Source organism: Rutilus rutilus, assembly GCF_951802725.1.
Source record: "Rutilus rutilus genome assembly, chromosome: 16".
NCBI lineage: Eukaryota > Metazoa > Chordata > Actinopteri > Cypriniformes > Leuciscidae > Rutilus > Rutilus rutilus.
The window spans coordinates 18,825,162-18,845,412 of NC_140224.1; the positions used below are offsets into that span (position 1 = coordinate 18,825,162).

The 20,251-nt window shown below is 37.8% G+C and overlaps 1 protein-coding gene and 1 long non-coding RNA gene across 4 annotated transcripts; one reads left to right on the forward strand and one right to left on the reverse strand.

Moving 5' to 3' along the window:
- The first annotated feature begins 1,603 nt into the window (after positions 1-1,603).
- LOC311306704 lies at positions 1,604-4,979 on the forward strand. Of its 3 annotated transcripts, XR_014630209.1 has the most exons (8): positions 1,604-1,707; positions 1,915-2,064; positions 3,206-3,309; positions 3,528-3,635; positions 3,923-4,227; positions 4,322-4,515; positions 4,595-4,759; positions 4,853-4,979. It is a non-coding gene; the product is annotated as an uncharacterized lncRNA (long non-coding RNA). The 3 variants fall into 3 exon arrangements; XR_014630210.1 differs by lacking the exon at positions 1,915-2,064; XR_014630211.1 differs by lacking the exons at positions 1,604-1,707; positions 1,915-2,064 and adding an exon at positions 2,267-2,739.
- Positions 4,980-9,408: 4,429 nt separating this feature from the next.
- LOC311306266 (uncharacterized protein) lies at positions 9,409-10,955 on the reverse strand (the record flags this gene model as incomplete). The annotated part of the gene is made up of 2 exons (XM_084434587.1): positions 9,409-10,306; positions 10,669-10,955. The coding sequence occupies 2 exons, from the start codon at positions 10,953-10,955 to the stop codon at positions 9,409-9,411; spliced, it is 1,185 nt and encodes a 394-aa protein (XP_084290713.1).
- Positions 10,956-20,251: the final 9,296 nt, after the last annotated feature.

A 20,251-nucleotide genomic window follows, 5' to 3' on the forward strand; every position in this document is an offset into this window, starting at 1 on the left:
TCTATGTATTTATATATGTATCTATAATCTATCTATATATGTAGGCTATCTATCTATTAATCTAGCTGTCTATATATATTTATATCTATGTATCTATTAATGTATCACTGTATACTCTGTCTGTCTCTAGCCTATCAGTCAATGTGTTGTGTAATGTAAGCCTAAATAGCCTATAAATAATCAAATCGCACTATGTCACTATATCACCAAAAATCCGCTATCTCAAAATCAAACTCCTCTCACAAAAACCCACGAGGTCAGTATGCGTTGATTTCACTTTTATACAGATGTGCGATTGTGTGGTCTGTTCCCGACCGTGTCAATCAAACGCTGATTCGGCGGACCACACCTGATGAAACACTTAAAGGAGTCATAATGTAGAAATTTCACTTTTCCACAAGAATCAATGTATGTTATGATTGCATAATGATTGTACACTGGCCGGGAAGCCGATATTTAAAAGTGAAGCGTTTGTTTACCTCAGGGTTTGTAAAAAAGGCCACGTGCACGCGCACGAAAAAAACGAGATTTTGATTTCTTCCCCCTCTTGACGTCAAGACGGGGGAGGATATACCAAATATGGACACCGCAAACCTATGCCGCGGGAAGCCCGCCCCTCTCCCCCTCTCCCCCTCAGATTCAGTTTAGTCGACTCGAGAAAGATGGAGAAACCGAGTGCACACCTGAGATGCTCTGTGGTTGACTGCCACAAACAACATGCAAATGTGTTTTATCTACCAAAAACGGACGAAACTATCAGGGAACAGTGGAGGAAATTCATTTTTAATGACGCTGTCCCAACAACTCTTTCAAGTGGCGTATCGTTAGGTGTGTGCGCTAAACATTTTACACCGGAATCATTTACAAATTTGGGGCAATATCAGGCGAACTTGGCCTCGAAGCTCCGTTTGGGAAAAGGTGCCATCCCAACCATCAGGGACTTGCCAGAAATTGAAAAGGTAAGACTGTGTTTTTATTGCTCTACTGTGGTTAACAAATAGCAGCTAACTGCTAATGCGGCTATTGTATGTAACGTTACCTTCGAGGTAAACACGGGGAATGGACTCTACGAATGCTAGCCACATCTTTCCACTTTGTTTTACACTAGCAGCTACAGTAGTGACGGTACAGGAGTCCATGCTCAGTGGCTAAAACTGTTTAAATGCAAGTATGAAAACAATATACCACTAAACATTATTAGCCAAACTCATGCAAAACATGCAGTTTGAAAATAGCTTTCAGTTAGTGGGGCTTCTGTAAGAATGTATCTGGAAATGGTGTATTTTTTCTACGACCAATCAACGCGCCCCTCATTTGCATTATTATAATGACCGTCCACGACAGCCAAAACATCGCATCAGATCTCGCGAGACAATAATGCCTTTAGAAATAAGGGTCTGAGGGGCTCTGTGTTGATTTTTTTTCCACTTTTCTTTTTTAGAAGTGCCTGAAAGACTATAATAGAGCATTGGGTATCCAAGGTAACACAACATTATGACTCCTTTAAGGCTTGTTCGACTTGCACAGGTGTGGTGAAGTATACGGTAACTCTGAAGTGATGGGTCCGGGCGTAGGACCCCATTAGTATGCCACTAGTATGCCTGATCTAAATCTGTTCTCGCGATAACTTGTAGCTAACGTGAGCTGTTTTAGTGTTATTATGTGGTAGCTTTATGTAGAATGCTAAATCCCGCTGCTATATGCAAGGTAAGATTAAATTAAATTGTATATTGTATATGTAAATTGTGTATATTCTATAGCTAATATTTAAAATCTCAAGTTGGCGTCAATAGCAGGAGAAAGACCGCGAAATTTAAAAATACTACTGTTAATGTGTCACGAAATGTAGTTTTAAGAGTTTTTCAGTCGATAATGTAGTTGTTTCAATCTCAAATATGTTGTTTGTTTATACAGATAGCGCCTATTTAAAAATTTGATCTGACGTTTTCGGAGATGTGAGATCGAAGGGATCACCGGGTGCTCAGCGCTCATGTATCCCGCTTGGAACAACCATACCTCGGCTAGAGATGCTGAAGTCTGCCGCTGGTCTTGTGTATCGATCGTGTACGATCTTTGATATCATTAATCTATAATTTGTTCCCTGGCAAATCGTTTTGGCTGAGGGCAAAGTTTTAGTTTCATAATTTTATATAACGTTAAATTATTTAGGCTATTTATCTTTAACGTTGTAGCCTGCTGACTTATGTTTGACTGAATCGTTTTACTTAATTTATTTCTTGACTTGTATAGCTTATTATACCTTTTAGGCTGCTTTTATAATGGCTATTATTGATCAATAAAACTGAAATTATAGGCTGCAACTAATGCAACCACACATACACACAAGTTCACACATAACTATGAAAACAATCTACAACATAGCGACACTTTATAGTTAACTTAATGAATTACTAACGTAATGATAGCAGTAGCACCAAAACATACTTTGCAAGATTAAGCGCTGTTTTATATGGATTAACCCTTTCATGAATAGTGGTCACTACAGTGGACAGCTATTAAAAAAACATTTGCTTAAATTTGCACGGGTTTTGATGGCATAGTTGCACATCAGCCTCTTTATTGGACCCGGGTGCATCATCCTATACATTGCAACCAAGTGGCAAGCCGTTGTGTTTCGATTTTTTTCCCCTCCAAACCAAGATGGTCAATGGTCAGTCAGAAATGCCAAGTTGCTCCGGAATATTCAACCATTCCTTCTTTCCTAGGAGACTCTTGTAGGTAAAAAAAGATTTGCAGCATCAAACAATATCTAATGAGTCATATCACAGTTAAAATTTCCAAGTTTTGATTTTAGATTGGGAGAAAAATCTGATTAATTATCTGTCCACTGTAGTGGACCTCATGCATCAATGGCTATATTTCAGCTACAATTCATACTTATACTGTGAATAGTGTTTTTGAAAATACTTAATCTGCAGTGACATTCATGTAAATAAATGTATTTGTATTATTAGAATGTAACGTGCTTACATAATGTATGTGATTTTATTGCATTTATTTACTCATAACATCAAAAAGTGATCTGATTATGTAATGCATGTTACTTGTAATGTATTACTTTGCTTGTAAATGAGTTATAATTGAGAAGAGTTGTAAATGAGAGAAAACTTCTTAATGAGTTTGTCTTAAAAGCCCTTAAAGTGATGAAAAAAAAAGTTCTGATGCTACCATTGCTCTGTTACAGCGGCAGGGAGACAAGTTAAAGATAAAGAGTCAACTTCTGTACCGAGTCACCAAAAGTTCCTGTGGTAGAGACAAGACACAACTCGTCTTACCCGAGAAGTACTGGTGAGAATTGTCAGGCGTTCTGCTAAGAAGTTCATTGTGCAGGGGAAGTAGAAAAAATATAATTGCCTTTTAATGTGTTATGTATTATGTAATTTACAGTATCCGCTACGTTTGCTTATGATAAAACAACTAATTTTACGTAATATTTTCTTCAATAAATAACGTGATTTACTGTGTGTTGCGTTCCCTCACATTACCTCTTTATGTCTCTAACACAGGTGGACATCTTTATTACAAGACTGCAGACGGATCAAACCGTCTAGTTGTCATGGATGAGCAACAGAAGGAACGAGTCCTTCGGGACTGCCATGACAGCCCAGCTACAGGTGGGCATCAGGGGAGAACAAGGACATGCAATAAGATTGCAAGCGCATACTATCGACAAGGCATCTTTCCGGACGTCACGAAGTGGGTAAGATAATTGTAGACTCAAATTCCCGAACCACAAGATAGTTTCATACAGCCACTCAAGTGTAAATAATTAACTCATTGGTACGTTATGTAGAGGCCACGACATATTATATTGAGGCCACAAGATCATATTCTATTAAATACTTAATGGTGTTAAGTCGTGTCCTCAAAATCCTACAAAAACCTAACATTTTTTTTTTAGATGCCCAATGTCCACAGTGTCAGCGTAATGATACTATTAAAACAGTGGCTCCAGTGTTGCACCCTATCAAGGTCACTAAAGCCTGGAATGTAATAGGAATGGATTTGATGGGACCATTTCCAACCAGTCCTCAGGGGAACATTTATGTCCTCACAATGACTGACCTCTTCACCAAATGGGTTTTCGCCAAATCCCTGAAGTGTAAGACCGCAGTTGAGGTGGCTACAGGGGTCTTACAAGCATTTAATGCATATGGACTGGTTGAAAGAATAATCACAGACCAGGGGAGGGAGTTTGTGAACCAGGTTATTATTATTTAGTTAAGAAGATTTTATTATAAAATGTTTGGGTTATATGTTATAAGAATCTACCATGTCTTTGATACCTTTTTGATAACAGCTAAATGCGGACATATTTAAGGAATTGGGTGTGAAGCAGTGTGTCACGTCAGCTTACCACCTCAGTCAAATGGACAGGATGAGAGGACAAATCAGACTATAAAGAGGTCATTGTCAAAGTACTGCAATGACATGCAGAATGACTGGGACGAAAAACTGGAGGATATGGTGCATGCCATCAACACCTCAAAGCAGGTGATTGGAACTGCTTTAAAAAGAAATGATTATATGCAATTGATTATGTAAATGTAATTTGTTGAAACACTTTTTTTAGGGCTCTACAAAGTATACACCATTCTTTTTGATGTTTCACCGGCACCCAATCACGCCAGAGCTTCTAAACACAAAGGTAGTATCTGAGACAGATTGCTTTGTAGGAGAGGATCCGAATATTGTAATGCCCACAAGGATAGTAGAGGTGACAGCAGTACAGGCAAAGGTAATTGTCTGTAGTATGAACTATAATTAAGCAATAATTCACATTATTTAAGGTATTCTATTAAATCTGTTTATTATACATTATTTTCATAAGGTGCGGGGTCACATTGAAAAAGCACAGGGGAAGCAAAAGGCGGAGTACGAGTCCCGGAAAAGAAAAAATGTGAAATCATTTCACATCCACGAAGGAGAGGAGGTACTCAAAGCAAACAAAATAAAAGAGGGACACAAAGGTGGACGTTTAGAGGGGAACTGGACAGGCCCTTTTGTGGTTGAAGACATTACCGGAAAAGGGGTTGCTGTGGCCTATACATACTTAAAAATGGTATTTCTTTAAAATAAAAGATTAGTATATGAATTAAGTAGTTTGATTACATTAAGATTTGTGATTCTATAATTTTATTATACTGTTCTTTGATCAAGTTTTGACAACCAATTAATATTTATACCCACAAAACATAGCTAGCATTTTGTAATTTATTTAAATGTCTAAACTGTTAATACGAAAAATAGTAATATACACAAATAAACATTATTTTATGTCTCTTTTAATAAATAGAAGTGTACCTGTAACATATTGCACTGATTATTGCGATAAAAAATAATGACACAATTATAATTACACTACGAATTGCTGTGAATACGGTAAGGCAGTTTCAGTGCAGTATAAGCTCAGGTAAAGCTCATAGCACGATCATCGGATAACGTTAGCTATATGCTATGCTACTATCTAAGCTAACTAAAAAACACACTAACAACGAGAAATGTTTAATTTCACAATCTATAGCTTCGGTTAAATACTAGTATATGAAACGTTTAATTTAAAATACATTAAATACATTAATGACTCGTTATAACGTAGTACAAAAGTCTTCAATAATAAAGTGATTTTGTATGATTTGTAACCACCCAGCTAACACAGTACGTTGTGACGACGTCGTCAGTTAGTCGTCATTTGGTCAGCGTGACATTACTTTATGACAACGTTGTGAGGACGTCGTGGTAAAGTTCCATTTTTTAGAATCTTGGCTAACGTTCCAGAAACGTTGTGGGCACGTCCTCAAAAGACGTCGCTAGTTTATCCCATGGAGAACGTTGTGAGGACGTCGTGGTAAAGTTCCATTTTTTAGAATCTTGGCTAACGTTCCAGAAACGTTGTGGACACGTCCTCAAAAGACGTCGCTAGTTTATCCCATGGAGAACGTTGTGAGGACGTCGTGGTAAAGTTCCATTTTTTAGAATCTTGGCTAACGTTCCAGAAACGTTGTGGGCACGTCCTCAAAAGACGTCGCTAGTTTATCCCATGGAGAACGTTGTGAGGACGTCGTGGTAAAGTTCCATTTTTTCCCATCTGGTCCGCAGATAACTTTCCAGAAAATTGCATTAAGTAATCGTAGTAGTTATACAACGTTATATATATATATATATATATATATATATATATATATATAAATATTATATGTATTTTTTTAATTATTATTAAGGAGGTTGAGTGTTAGTAAAAACAACAATACAAAATCTTAAATAAAAGTGACACTTCACGTGGAGTGGCGGCATTTTGCACATATGAGCGGGTCGAGCTTCAAAATGAGTTTTAAATTAATGAGATTTTTATTAATGTAGCCTAATGTGTTAGATGTTTATTTATGTAAATGCTGCTTGGCTGACTGTGCGTTCACACCGCCGGCGGCGAGAGCGTCAAAGTGGCCGGAAGCCATTCATTTTCAATGAGAGCCGGCGGCGAGCTGCGGCGAGGGCGGCGCGGCGCGTCTTGAACGGCGAGAGCGGCGAGAAGAGTTGAAATCAAGTCAACTTTATGGTAATAACAGAGCCCGTCTACGGAGAGCCTGTCCACTCCCTATTAAGCCCTATTGTACCGAATTTTGGTTGTAGTACCACCAGAGTTCCACTGGGGGCGCTCGCCATGAGTGCAAAATGAATGGGAGTCAATGGGGCTAGACGGCTAAATTAGTCTCTTTCACCCGATTGCCGTTGAGAAATCTCAGATGTGATTGTAGATTTTGCAAGTTCAACATGGGTTTTAGGTCGAAAGTTGAATGAATGAGTACTTATGTCGTTTTGATTTCTTACAGGTTGAGTTGTTGTTGCCCATAACACGCTAGCATTCTGCTAATGACGTCAGCATTCTGACGTCATTGACATTTTGAAAGACTTTTTTAAAGCAAATAAGTGACTCTAAAAAATCTAACACCCAGCAATGTGTAATTTCTTTGCATCTCCTTTCGAATACAACATTCAAATTACTAGACAAAAAATTATATCCTGAGAAAAGTGGATTTTGAGGGGTATACCGCCATTGACCTCCATTCATTCTGCACTCGTCCTATGAGCGCCCTCATATGGAATCAGAGTGGAACTGCAACCAGTTCAGAAGCCGGAAGTGTAGTGAGAGTGAAACTTCTCGCCATATTAGACATTCTCTGGTAATAAGCTATGACGCGGTTCGGCGGCAACCAGCGGCAACCAATCGGAATGTAGAAGTCCTCCGCCTGAGAGGATACAAGAGAACACATTCCTGTAAACATTGGTTCCGACCACATTAGTTCCTAAGCAAAATGGAGGAAAAATTAATCATTTCTGTTGCGGGTTTCCCGTTATTGTACGACTTGTCCCTGTTTACATACAGGGACATTAATAAAAAGAACGACGCATGGAACAAGGTGTCTGAAATTGTTGGTGTTTCTGGTAAGTTGCTGATGGGCATTAACGTTATATATTTTCTATAAAAAAGCGGGAATTGCATGATAACTTTAGCGCCATATCACGCAAAACAGTTGTTTATGCAAATCAGTCAGTAAAGTTAATTTTACGATTTTTGCAAGATCAGTTTTTGTCTCTACATAATTAAATGTGCAACTGTGATATGGCAATTTACTGATGCTGTACAATAGCCTAACATAGCCTACTTTATCCCGCCAAATTTCATTAGATGTAATTATCAGCTGTTAGTTATCTAATTTTGAAGTACAACATATTTCTTACATATTTTAAAATGAAAGCAGTCACTTCTGCCTTTTTTTTTAATTAAAAATAATTCTGCAAGGAAAAACAAAAGTGTAATATACCTGTTCCCCTTGTGGTATTTATCTACAAATTGTTTAGCTGGAGAAAATAATGATAAATGTCATTACAGTCACATATTGAATAAATAAAAAATGTCATCAGTCACATATTTAATAAAGTTTCATATTGTCTTTTTACTAGCGGATGAGTGCAGGAAAAGATGGAAGTCTCTTAGAGACACCTTCAGAAAGGAGAAGAGGAAGGAGGCAGATAGGAATAGGAGTGGAGCAGGTGCAAGCAGTGTCCGGTCATGGCGCTACAGTGGGGTCATGGGCTTCCTCAACCCATTCCTAGAAGATAGGTTAACGTGCAGTAATATGGTAGGGGGGGTTGGGGAAAACCTGACCCCAGAGGAAAGAGAATATGCCATGGCCGGGCACAGTCAGGTAGAGGAGACGGGCACACACAGTCATCAGTGTGAGTCCAGCATTCAGGGACAGCTAGATGAAAGCCAGAGCCAGTCCAGCCTTCTTGGACAGGCAGGTGGAAGCCAGAGCCAGGCAGGTATAAGCCAGGGACAGGAAGGTGGAAGCCAGAGCCAGGCCAACCTTCAGGGACAGGCAGGTGGAAGCCAGGGACAGGCAGGTGGAAGCCAGGGCCAGCCCAGCCTTCAGCCCTCCTCACTGAGGAGAAAGAGACCACACCACAGCTCCAACTTCGATGAGCGCATGCTAACAGCTTTGGAAGCTGTTAGTAGAAGAGCGAGCACCAACGAGGACAGTGACAGCCTTTTTTTTCAAAGCCTCGTGGAAGACTTCAGGTCGCTGTCTGTGAGGACCAGACAGGACCTGAAGTTTAAAATACACAGGCTTGTGTATGAGGCTAGATGTCTGGAGGCTGAAGTTGAAGAACACTGGGGTGAGAGCAACGGGGGGCAGCTGACAAGTCTGTGAGGGGTGATTGTAAGCTTATTTCCCTCGCAGTCTTGTCAGCTGCACCTTGTGCTTTCTCCCTTGTTCTAACAGTGTTAAAAAAAGTGTTCAGTGTTCTGAAAGTATTAGTTCAAAAGTACAAAACTGTTCTGTATGAAAGTATTGTATGAAAGTATTAGTTCTTGTAAAGTACAAAACAGTTCTGTATGAAAGTATTGTATGAAAGTATTGTATGAAAGTATTGTATGAAAGTATTGTATGAAAGTATTAGTTCTATTGTAGGAAAGTATTAGTTCTAACAGTGTTTAAAACTTTAAGTTATTCATGTTTATCTCTTTTTTATATATACGTTATTAGTAAAAAAGGCAATAAAATATTGTCAAGATTTCTGGTTATGTGTGTTTTATATTATTACAAATCTTTCATATTCTACCATATATTGAAAATGTGTAGGGAACCCAGGTGAGATTAAAAGTACACTTCCATAAGTGTTGCTCAGTCTATTAATATGAACTAAAATGTTTTTAAAATATGGAGAAACCATGTTTATGAACCGAGATGTGTTTTTAAAATATCGAAACACCATGAATATGAACTAAAATGTGTTTTTTTAAAAAAAATTTAGACACCATGAATATGAACTTAAATTTGTTTTTAATTGGTGGCTCTTAAAAGAGCCGTTTAAAGGCATGGCTTATGCCACAGGTTGCCAGGGGACAGCTCCCTCTGTGGAGAAATAGGCCATGAATTTCTCCCGCACACGGATGGACTCCCGTGTGGCATTATTGCTGCCCACTCGGCTGACCTCCTGTAGGCCAGCAGCTTCTCTGTCTCCAGCAGATGGTATGGGTGTCCTGGTGATGTTAGTGGACCTCCTCAGGAAGTTGTGCAGGACACATGTAGCCTTCACACAGGCATCCACATTGGCAGGGCTGATCGCAATAACTCGCCTGTACATCCGCCACTGGGCTGTGAGAATGCCAAAGGTATTCTCCACTATCAGCCTTGCCCGTGACAGCCTGTAGTTGAATACCCTTTGCCTGCCGGAGAGATTGTGTCCTGGGAAAGGCCGCATGAGGTCCCGGCGGAGGGGAAAGGCCTCATCAGCCACAAAAACATGTGGCTGTGGCCCCAAATGATCTGCACCTGGCAGCAGAGCATCTTGTGGCAGGCCAAGGGTCCCATCTCGCAGTGCCTGGCCGAAGGTGGAGTTAGCCAGCACACCACCATCGCTTGTCCTCCCGTAGCTGCCAACATCCACTACCCGGAAGCAGTAGTGTGCGTCCACCACTGCCAGGAGAACAACAGAGTAGGTCCCCTTATAATTAAAGAACAGCGACCCTGAGTTGTCAGGGGCCCTGACTACAACATGTTTCCCATCGATGGACCCAAGGCAGTTTGGAAAGTTCCACCGACGGAGGAAGTCATTGGCGATGCTTTGCCAGTCCTCAGTGGTGGGGACTGGCATGACCTCCTGCACCAAAGCATCCCATATTGCCCTTGCGACCTCTCCAACAATACCTGCCACGGTGCTCACTCCCACACGATAGCTAAAAGCTATTGTGCGGTAGGAGTCTCCAGTGGCCAAGAATCTGAAATAATAAAAATAATAATAATAATTACTTAGGCAAAATGATCAAACAAACAAAAAAAATATGTGGTGAAAAGAAGCTAAATACATTTACTTATTTTTAATTAATATAATTTTTAACGCAGGACTTTAACGTGTATCAGAGAATTTTTACAGTGTGGTATAACTTATTTACTTTTTACTTTATTAAGTAAATAATAATAATTAATTATTATTATTAATAAGTAAAGGATCTAAATATTACTTTGTCCACAACTGGAAAATAGCATTTAAGAACCAATGAAAATAATATCCAATATCCAACCCACTTACAAAATATAAAGAAACAAATTAAACCATAAAGAACAAAAATCTCGAACTCACCGTAGACAGATTGCGAGGCGCTCAGCCGCATTAATAGCACGCCGATAGTTAGTATCTTGCCTTCCAATTCGCGGCCCAACTTTTGACAGCAGGTTGTCAAACTGGACCCTGTCCAGTCTGAAATATTGCTGGAATCTACCGTCGTCCAACCGCAGCTCCTGCACCAGCCGGTGATATTCTCCAAGCTGCTGACGGGCTTGGAGAATATCATGCACCCACACTGATCTCCGACGTCTTCTCCGCAGGTAGAGCAATGCCACACCAAATGCAATAACTTGCTCATCCATAGTGTTGTCAGTTTGATTAGAAAAAAGCCGCGCAACACTATTTATAGGCAACATTTTCGCGCTAGAACTTTTTTCAGCGGGAATGTAATCATTTGCTCAAAATAATAATGATATTGACCAATTGCAGCAACCAGGACAGTTATTGTAATGTAGATTGCACACAAATCAATGTTAATTAAATACCAAGTCTATTAAACATTATCTTAATGTTGAAATTAGACTCATGAACACAAAAGCCAGAACACACAAACGGATTTATTATTTTATTTTATTTTCGTTAGCAAAATAACTATAATTGTTAAGGTCTTTCCATCTGTCATTTTGTTACTTTCACATTTAAAAGATTTCATTAGGTTAACTTAACCCCACGTGAGGCCACTCTGCACAAAATATACTGATTTATGTTCAGTTCGTATTTGATTTGCGGCCCCTTTAATTAAAGTTTAAAAAAAACACGCATTCTAATCGGCGTCAGAGCGTCAGAGCGTCCCCGACTCTTTCTCCGGCGTCGGTGGCAGGGCGGCGAGAGCGAATTTTACCGCTCTCGCCGGCGGCGGTGTGAACGTACAGTGATATGGGCGTGCGCGTTGAACATGCGAGTCGCTTTCAAACACTGGAGCGGTTGCCATGGAAACGGCGCAGGACCACTGCAACTGACAAAAAGCAGAAATCCATCTCTCGCTGTTGTTTTCACTACTTTCAGGTGAGTTTAATCTAAAATCACACAAATAATAAACACTACTGTTCCTGACATTTTTCTTACGTGTTATTGACACACATCTATTGAAAATTTTACGTTACTTCATAGAAATAGTTTAGTGTCTTCGAAAAACTCCGTTAGCATCTCAACCGTGTTCTGAAGAGGTAACGTTAACTGTTACTGTTAGCGCTAACGTTAACTGTCAGGCTAACCTAAGCTCTTGTTTATAAAAGTTTGGGCTTTTAATCACATCTTTATGTGTAGGTGAGATTTTTTGTTAGTTTTGTAAAGGATTTGCTGGCAGTTGAATGGGTGATTGGAAGTTGGCTAATTAATTTAACCAACTGATAAATGTATTTGCTGTTAATCGATGACGTCACTTACTTGACTGGATAGTATCAGAGCTCTGGATAGTATTAGAAATGTTAGAATGTAATATAAATGTTTTTTTGAGCATCAAATCATCATATTAGAATGATTTCTGAAGGATCATGTGACATTGAAGACTGATCTTCACTATATATTCACACAATTATGCTGAAAATGTAGCTTTGATCACAAGGAATAAATTACATTTTAACATAATAGAAAACAGTTATTTAAATTGTAATAAAAGGTCACAATATTACAGTTTTTACTGTATTTTCGCTCAAATAAATGCAGCCTTGGTGAGCATAAATGACTTTCAAAAGCATTAAAAGCTGTAGATTAGCAACATTAATAAAGTTCTCCTCTGTTTTAGCTGCCTAGAAGGACGATGAGGTGACAGTGCAGCCCGGGATAAGGAAGAGGAGGAGGAGGAGGAGGAACACGTAAGTTAGACAATTTTCTTATACCTTTCTAACAAAAAGCTACACTCTAAAAAATGCTGGGTTGTGTTAACCCAATGTTGGGTCAAATATGGACTAACCCAACGTTGGGTTAAAAATTCAATTTAAAAATGGACAAACCCAGCCGTTGGTTTACATTTTTAATGTAACCAATGCAATTTGTCCATTTTTAAATTGCATTTTTGTCCATTTTTGATTTTGTCCAAAATGCAATTTGTCCATTTTTAAAGTGCATTTTTTAACCCAACGTTGGGTTAGTCCATATTTGACCCAAAGTTGGGTTAACACAACCCAGCAGTTTTTAGAGTGTATAAACCTGACTACAATAGCATGGTACAATTTATTTTTCAGCTTCCAGTGAATATATAGAGCGAGACCCTCCTCCTATCCGTGCCTCAGAAGACCCTGCCCTCTGCTGGTGGGGTAAGAAAGACACTCTTCCTCTTCTCCCACAGCTCTCCATCATCTCCCTCTGCCTCCTCAACACTGTCTGAAGGAGCGTTTACCACAGCTGGCCGAGCTGGGACACAGTCAGGAATGAGAGGTCTCAGATTCTCTCTGAGAAAGTCATCATGCTCATTTTCTTGAACAAAAAACTCTTGATGTATATTTGGGTGGGTGAAATAATACTGGAGAGAATTATTTAAATTTTTTACATATCTTTACTCTTTACTAACAATATTTTTTTTATTTGTTAGCTTCAGAGAAGATCTCTCTATAGATCTTTGGTAATATTCGCATTGTTCAGGTTTAGCTACTGGTAGTGAAGCAATGAAGCACATTACCACCAGACATTTGTAGCAGGAGCCTCACAGGACACTCAGGAAACAATTTAACCTATTTCTGCAAATAAAATTAATAATAAAGAAACTGCTGAATCTTTTTTTTTTTTTTAGGTCTTTATTGTTTTTCCACCAAATTATAAAGAGTAGTATCAATAAGAGTATTGATTATTATTTAACTACACCCCTGATGATACAACACTTTTTTCAATAAAAAGAATACGTTTTAATAGTTGGTTACATTATTCATTGATTATGTTTTTTGATTAATTAATTGATGTTACATTTCTGCACTCATAACTTGTTAACACTTTACATGGTTAAAAATCGTTAATGTTCAAAATGTATTGGCTTAGCAATTGTACAAAGTAGCACTGAATAAATTCTGATTATAAATGAATACAGTGTGTTTTTTGGGCCATTTTCTATTTAGAATTTAATAGGGGTTTGTATTTGTTTCCATTACATATATGTATTGATCCCTAAATGTATTAACTGGAAACGATAGTACACAATTCCCTATTAGAATTTATAAGGTTTTACAGCAGAGAATGAAATGTTTGAGTTTATAAGTTCTATGTGGATTTCGAGATTATGGATCAAGCACATCTTAATTCCCAGGACTAAAGGTGAGAAGTATATTAAAAATAAATGTGGACGTTGTATTTTGGTCGTTAGGAAGTACCAGCCACGTTCCAGCGACGTACCACTATAACGTCGCCACGACGAATACAGGAATCACAAAGTTACGTCGCTGGAACATTATTTGGCACGTCGCTGTGACTAATGTGGTCCTTTGAGGAAACGTCCTCGTAACATGCCAGTTTGGTCATCGAGACGTACTCGTCACGTTCTAGCGACGTGCAGTTATAACGTCGCCACGACGATTATAGGAATCACAAAGTTACGTTGCTGGAACGTTATGTGGTACGTCGCTACGACGAATATGGTCCTATGATGTTACGTCCTCGCAACATGCCAGTTTGGTCATTGAGACGTCCTCATCACGTTCTTGCGACGTACCACTATAACGTCGCCACGACGATTATGGGAATCACAAAGTTACGTCGCTGGAACGTTATGTGGTATGTCGCTACGACGAATATGGTCCGGTCCGGTTACGTCTTCACAACGTAACTGTGTTAGCTGGGCAGGCACTAAAGCGATTACCCATAAAACGTGCTTTGAACCAATCGGATTGCTTGGGTCCTCAACCCGGACCCATCACTTCAGAGTTACCGTATACTTCACCACACCGGCGCTGCACAGACCGATCGGTTTATGACATCAAAGTACCGCGAGAGCAATTCAAAAGCATATAGGAGCCATCTACTTTCTATTCGCTCTCGCGGTACTTTGATGTCATTCACCGATCGGTCTGTGCAGCGCCGGTTCAAGTCGAACAAGCCTTTAGTGTTTCACTTCGAGGCTTCGTTTGACCATAGTCACGTGACATGGGTGTTTTGATTCACGCTTCGGATCAGTTTTTCGAAACATCTGCGCTTCGGGATCTCGCAAGCTACTATTTGCACGCTGTTGTTGTTTCGTTCAAACATTATGGACCATTACTAATGGCAAGCAGACTTTGGATAAAAAAGGAGAACTAAAACGAGAATCAATATCAGCGCGGTGTTTTCGAGATGCCTATCTTAGAGCTCCCATAGTAAACGAGAGCTCCACGTCCGAGACTTCGACCGCTCCTGCATGCCTACTTTATTAAACAGGTGAGCACATTTACATAAAACTAATCAATGTTATATAGTTCAACAATGATAAAATGTTAGAATATGATCTGTATGTTATTCTAATGTTGATCTAGCTTACTGCTAGTCTCATACAGACAAACTAACACATATTTTAACACATTCAAATGCAGTTTAGTGTGCTAGTGTAATGTTAGACCAAGTGAAACAGCGCTGCGTTACCTCAAAAGTTAAATTTGTCTAATAAACTGACCTGTGAGTTGTAATTCTGCACTTGCGTGTAGTTCGGTAGAATGACATGTCCTTATTCCTTTTATATCCGCGGGACTCGCGTCGCGTGTGGACGTGGAGCTGATAGCTGTCTCTTAGCAATCCCGACCTGCTTCATATCACAAGCATGATAAAAAACATCGATGTATTCACTCACAGTGATGGGAATAACGGCATTATAAATTACTAACTTTATTTCAGAGTAATCAAACTAATTACTGTTTCCTCCGTTACAACGCCGTTACCGTTACTGTCAATAAAATGCGGCGTTACTATAATTTAACTCACTGAAGCAGTTTTTCATCCGAGTAGGCTCTCTCTCAGCCATAGGAGCTGCAAAGTGTTTTCTCTGGTGTGTGTGTTTATGAGGCGCCGGACTGGACAAAAGCGAGGCGAACGCCGCGAGCGCGCTCGACAGTGCGCGAGAGAGTCCGAGAACACGCTCGACAGTGCGCGAGAGAGACCGAATGTGTCCGAGCATAAATACTTTATTTATAAATAAATTACACATTTCAGCATTATAATAATCTCTGTAGCATATTGGTATCATATGCAATGTTTTAATTAGTTTATATAACATGGTTATAAAATAAAACTCCAAAATAACCTGCAGGGAACGTTCAAAGAAAACATCTTTGTTTGACCGGTTGTGAACACGTGCGGGAAACACGACTAGAATTTGGCTAAAATAACCTCTGATGATGACGTTCTCTGTAGGTTATAAAAATAAACCCCCAAAAGATTCAATATTTTATTATTATTATTTATGTTGGTACATTGTTCAGTATTATATTGAGAGCACTATGTGTTAAACTTACTGTTGTGAGGAAGAAAATACTTCAAGTAGGCTATACGTCTACCAGTTGTAAAGGTGTGTGAGTTTTATCATTTTAATTATATGCACTAGTGTATGTGTATGTATATTTTTTATTTCTGTTTATTTATTCTTGGTACATTTCTTAAGCATAATTTATTTTTAGACTTATTTGTTGGCCAGTTGTGGTCTGTGCAATAAATATTAAACGTTTTAAACCATCTATTGTGTTTTGTTGTTCCACTATAATAATGATACTATTTTAATATTTAAGTTAATAGGTGTCTCTCACATTGTCCCACAGCAACATTAAACTAGTGTAGATTAGTGTACAATGTTTTATAATAATAAGATGTTATATTTAGTGTCCATTTCATTCATTTAACATTTCATATTGGGGGTATCCAAGAAATTTCTTATATTTAAACTTTTTTTTTTTTTTTTTTTTAAGTAATGCAATAGTTACTTTCCCTGGTAATTAGTTACTTTTGTAATGATGTAATTCAGTTACTAACGCAGTTACTTTTTGTGAGAATTAACTGGTAACTATAACTAATTACTTTTTTAAAGTAACTTACCCAACACTGTTCACTCATCCATAAACATTATTAGATCGGTCGGCTTGACATTGACGACAAGATCCATAATTCTTAGCAAATGTTGCGTCATCAAACTACGCCTTTGTTATTGTAAGAGGTTAGCGACCCCTAGCGGTGAAAAATTCCATACTGTACGTTGAATTGGTGGTCAAGAAATATCTCGTTATTATCCATGTTGAAAACAGTTGTACTTTATAATACTTGTGTAAACAGTGATGCATCTTTTTTCAGGATTAATTGATGAATAGAAAGTTCAAAAGAACAGCATTAAACAGAACTATAAAAATTAACAATGTAAAAGCCTGTACTGTCACTTTTAATCAAATTAGCAAATTGTCCTCGCTGAACATTTCTTACAAAAATGGCTTTGCTGTTATCCATATCTAGATGCCAGATATGATCTAATAAAAAGATTGAGAAAGAAAGTTACGACCCAGATCCCCATGAGTCTAACAAATAATCCTCTTGACTTCCCATGTCAGGAAGAACATGCTAAATGTTTGTTTTTGTTGCTATTGTATCCTTTTGTCCATGTGAGCACATGCTATTGAAAAGTTATGAGCAGTGGTGTACCTGTACCAAGTATCTGAGTAAATGTAATGTTACTGTACTGTAGCGATGGTGGCCCATTAATAAACATTTATGTTTACTTTTATATTTAATTTGGTTTGTTCGGGCGCCAGCCAGGCATGTAATCCTGGCAATAAATAAATTCTCACAACCCACCAGCTACATATGAAGATATTGAAAAAGGGAAACTCAAATCAAACTTGTAGAAACCAACAGATTCGTTTAACCATTTATTTTAGGAATCCAACCCCAATTAAATTCCACACAAAGCAAAAAACATTCCAACATCACTGTTGTGACAGTAACACACTTCTATGAAAAAAAAAAAAAAACGATCAGTATAAACTATAAAGAAATATACATTTTTGCACATTTTGGAAAACACATGATTTGCACGAAAGGGCAATGATGTTGACACTGGCAAATTTTATGAACTTTCTCAGACAGTCACAATATAAGAGGTAAAGGAAAGTCTATGTCCAAGCAACCCATCAACTGATGAATTCACAACTTAGTTTCGATTCACCCTCTTTTTATACTCTCCGACAGTCCAGGAAAAAGTTCGATTAATTGTGTGTGTGTGTTGTGGGCTTGTGCATGTAGCCTACTGTGGGTATGGCGGGTGCATAATGCCACGGATAACTTACCGAAGTCGACAGTCGTGTACTTTTACGTGACAGAAGGGGTACGCCGCACCACAGACGCGTGACACCAACGTGTGACTCCAACGTCGCACCACAGCACGTCGCACCACAGACGTGTGACACCAACGTGTGACTCCAACATCGCATCACAATAAAATAATATCTATTTTTCCCCCTAGCTTTTCTTATCTTTCCTTTGTTATCTTTCTAATCAATCATTCTTTTCTTGTGTTCTGATGACATTGAAAATATCATTGATACACATTTTGTATTGTATACAAAGTTGTGTATGTCATTAATGTCATCTCTGAATGGTTTACGAACATAGTATTTTTTTTTTTTAAATAATTCACTCACTTTCTACTGGATATGAGGACTATGCAAATTATACACCATCAAAGTCACAACTTTTTGCACAATTATTAACAACAACTTTAAAGTTGAACAGATAAATTCATTAATTGTAATCTATAAACATAATATTCTGGAATGTGTCATTCTGAGTTTTTACTTTTGAAGGTGGTAATAATTTTAATTTACACAGTTGACCATAATGGGCGAATACACAAAATGAAACTCACAATATTGTTTACAGGAGAAGGTGACAAGAAAGTATTTTAATAGCCTATTATTTTCAAGAAATCAACAATGAAAAAATATAAGACAGGGAAATAGTCTTTTAGTCACAAAATGCAAAACAATGTAGGTTCATGTTCAAATGTTCAAAACTAGGGCTGTAAGTGTCGACTATTTTATTTATATATTTTTTGGTCATAAAGATCGATCTGAAGTGAACAATAGCCTTTAGTATGACTTAAATACATATTACAAATGAGGCAATATAATTGGTTCAAATAAAGTAGGCTATTAAAATTAATTAATTATTTTATTTTATTTAACAACACTATTAAAATACATGAAGAAATATATAAACAATAAACATATGTATATTATGTACAAATGCCAACAGAGGGCGCAAGAGGGCTGACGATAATTGTTACACTTTACATCAAGAGCAGTCCTACGGTGACGCATTACTGCCACATACATATTATTCCCCCCCCCCCCCCCCCCTCAGTTATGTCGTAATAACGAGATCTTATGTCGTTTTAACGTCATCTTTTCTCGTAATAACGAGATCTTATGTCGTTAAAACGACATATTTTCTCGTAATAACGTGATCTTATGTCGTTAAAACGACATATAATTTTTCTCGTAATAACGAGATCGTTAAAACGACATCTTTTTTTTTTTTTTTTTTTTTGCCTTTATAAGGACATGTGTAGTCATGTACAAAATATGCCTTTATCCACATAAAATTGACAGCCTATCGCGCCTTTATCACACTTCTACGTTCAAAAAGCTTAAGCAAATAGTAGCAGCCCCCAATCAGGCAAAATGAATCAATGAGGCCCTTTTTTATATAATATATTATATATAGCCTAAGATTTATTTTTGTTAATAGGCTATATCTTCATTACCTAGAGATATAATTAAACAAAAAGTAGTCAAAACACATCTAACAGAACATAGCCTATAAGTTGTTTATTTTTTACAACATTGTGTTCTTATTTTGTTTAATTAACGAAATGTCAATCTTCATCTTTATAACAGAAGATACAATACAAAAATCTTCAAGATACAGCCATATACAATCTTCACATGTAGCCTATAACGGAGTGTCACCTTATAAACAGTCCTTTGTGTGGTGGAATAAGCAAATATAGAAATATATGGTTACCGGTATCTTAATTTAAACTTTATTGTATTATTTTATTTGTTCATTAACTAATTATGCTAACTCAACTAATTTAATGTAAAGAGCTGGATACTAATTACTAATTAAATAATGTCAAATATTAAATGTAGGCTATTGATTAGAGTTGCCATAGACTAAAGGATTTTTCTAGACTAGTAGTCATTCATTTAAGCAATTAGGACTAATCGCACTTTTATATTCAACCCTGGGTCACTGGGTGTATATATGGCTATAGCATATTCCGCGCTCAAGCGCATGCATAAAACTTGCCGCAAAGCACCGGCAAAAGTAGGCTAATGATATAATAAATGTGTCTGAAAAAAATAATGAAGCATTTTAATTGTTTATTAATGAAATAGTCTTTTCTAAATCAGTGTAGGCTGCCTGCAAACATATCTACATCTCCGCTGTAATTTAGCCTCTAGAGATGCGCCTTTCATATGGACAGGATTAAGCTACATAATCAGATAGCCTACCGTATTTGCTTTCGATTGGATTTTTTTTCGTTGGTGGACATTTTTTTATTTATAAACTTTATATAGTTATATTTCTCAGTCTGTGAGGCTTGTCTATACACTGTTTTTCAGTTCATTTTTGAGGCGCGCTCCAATTCACAGAGATCATG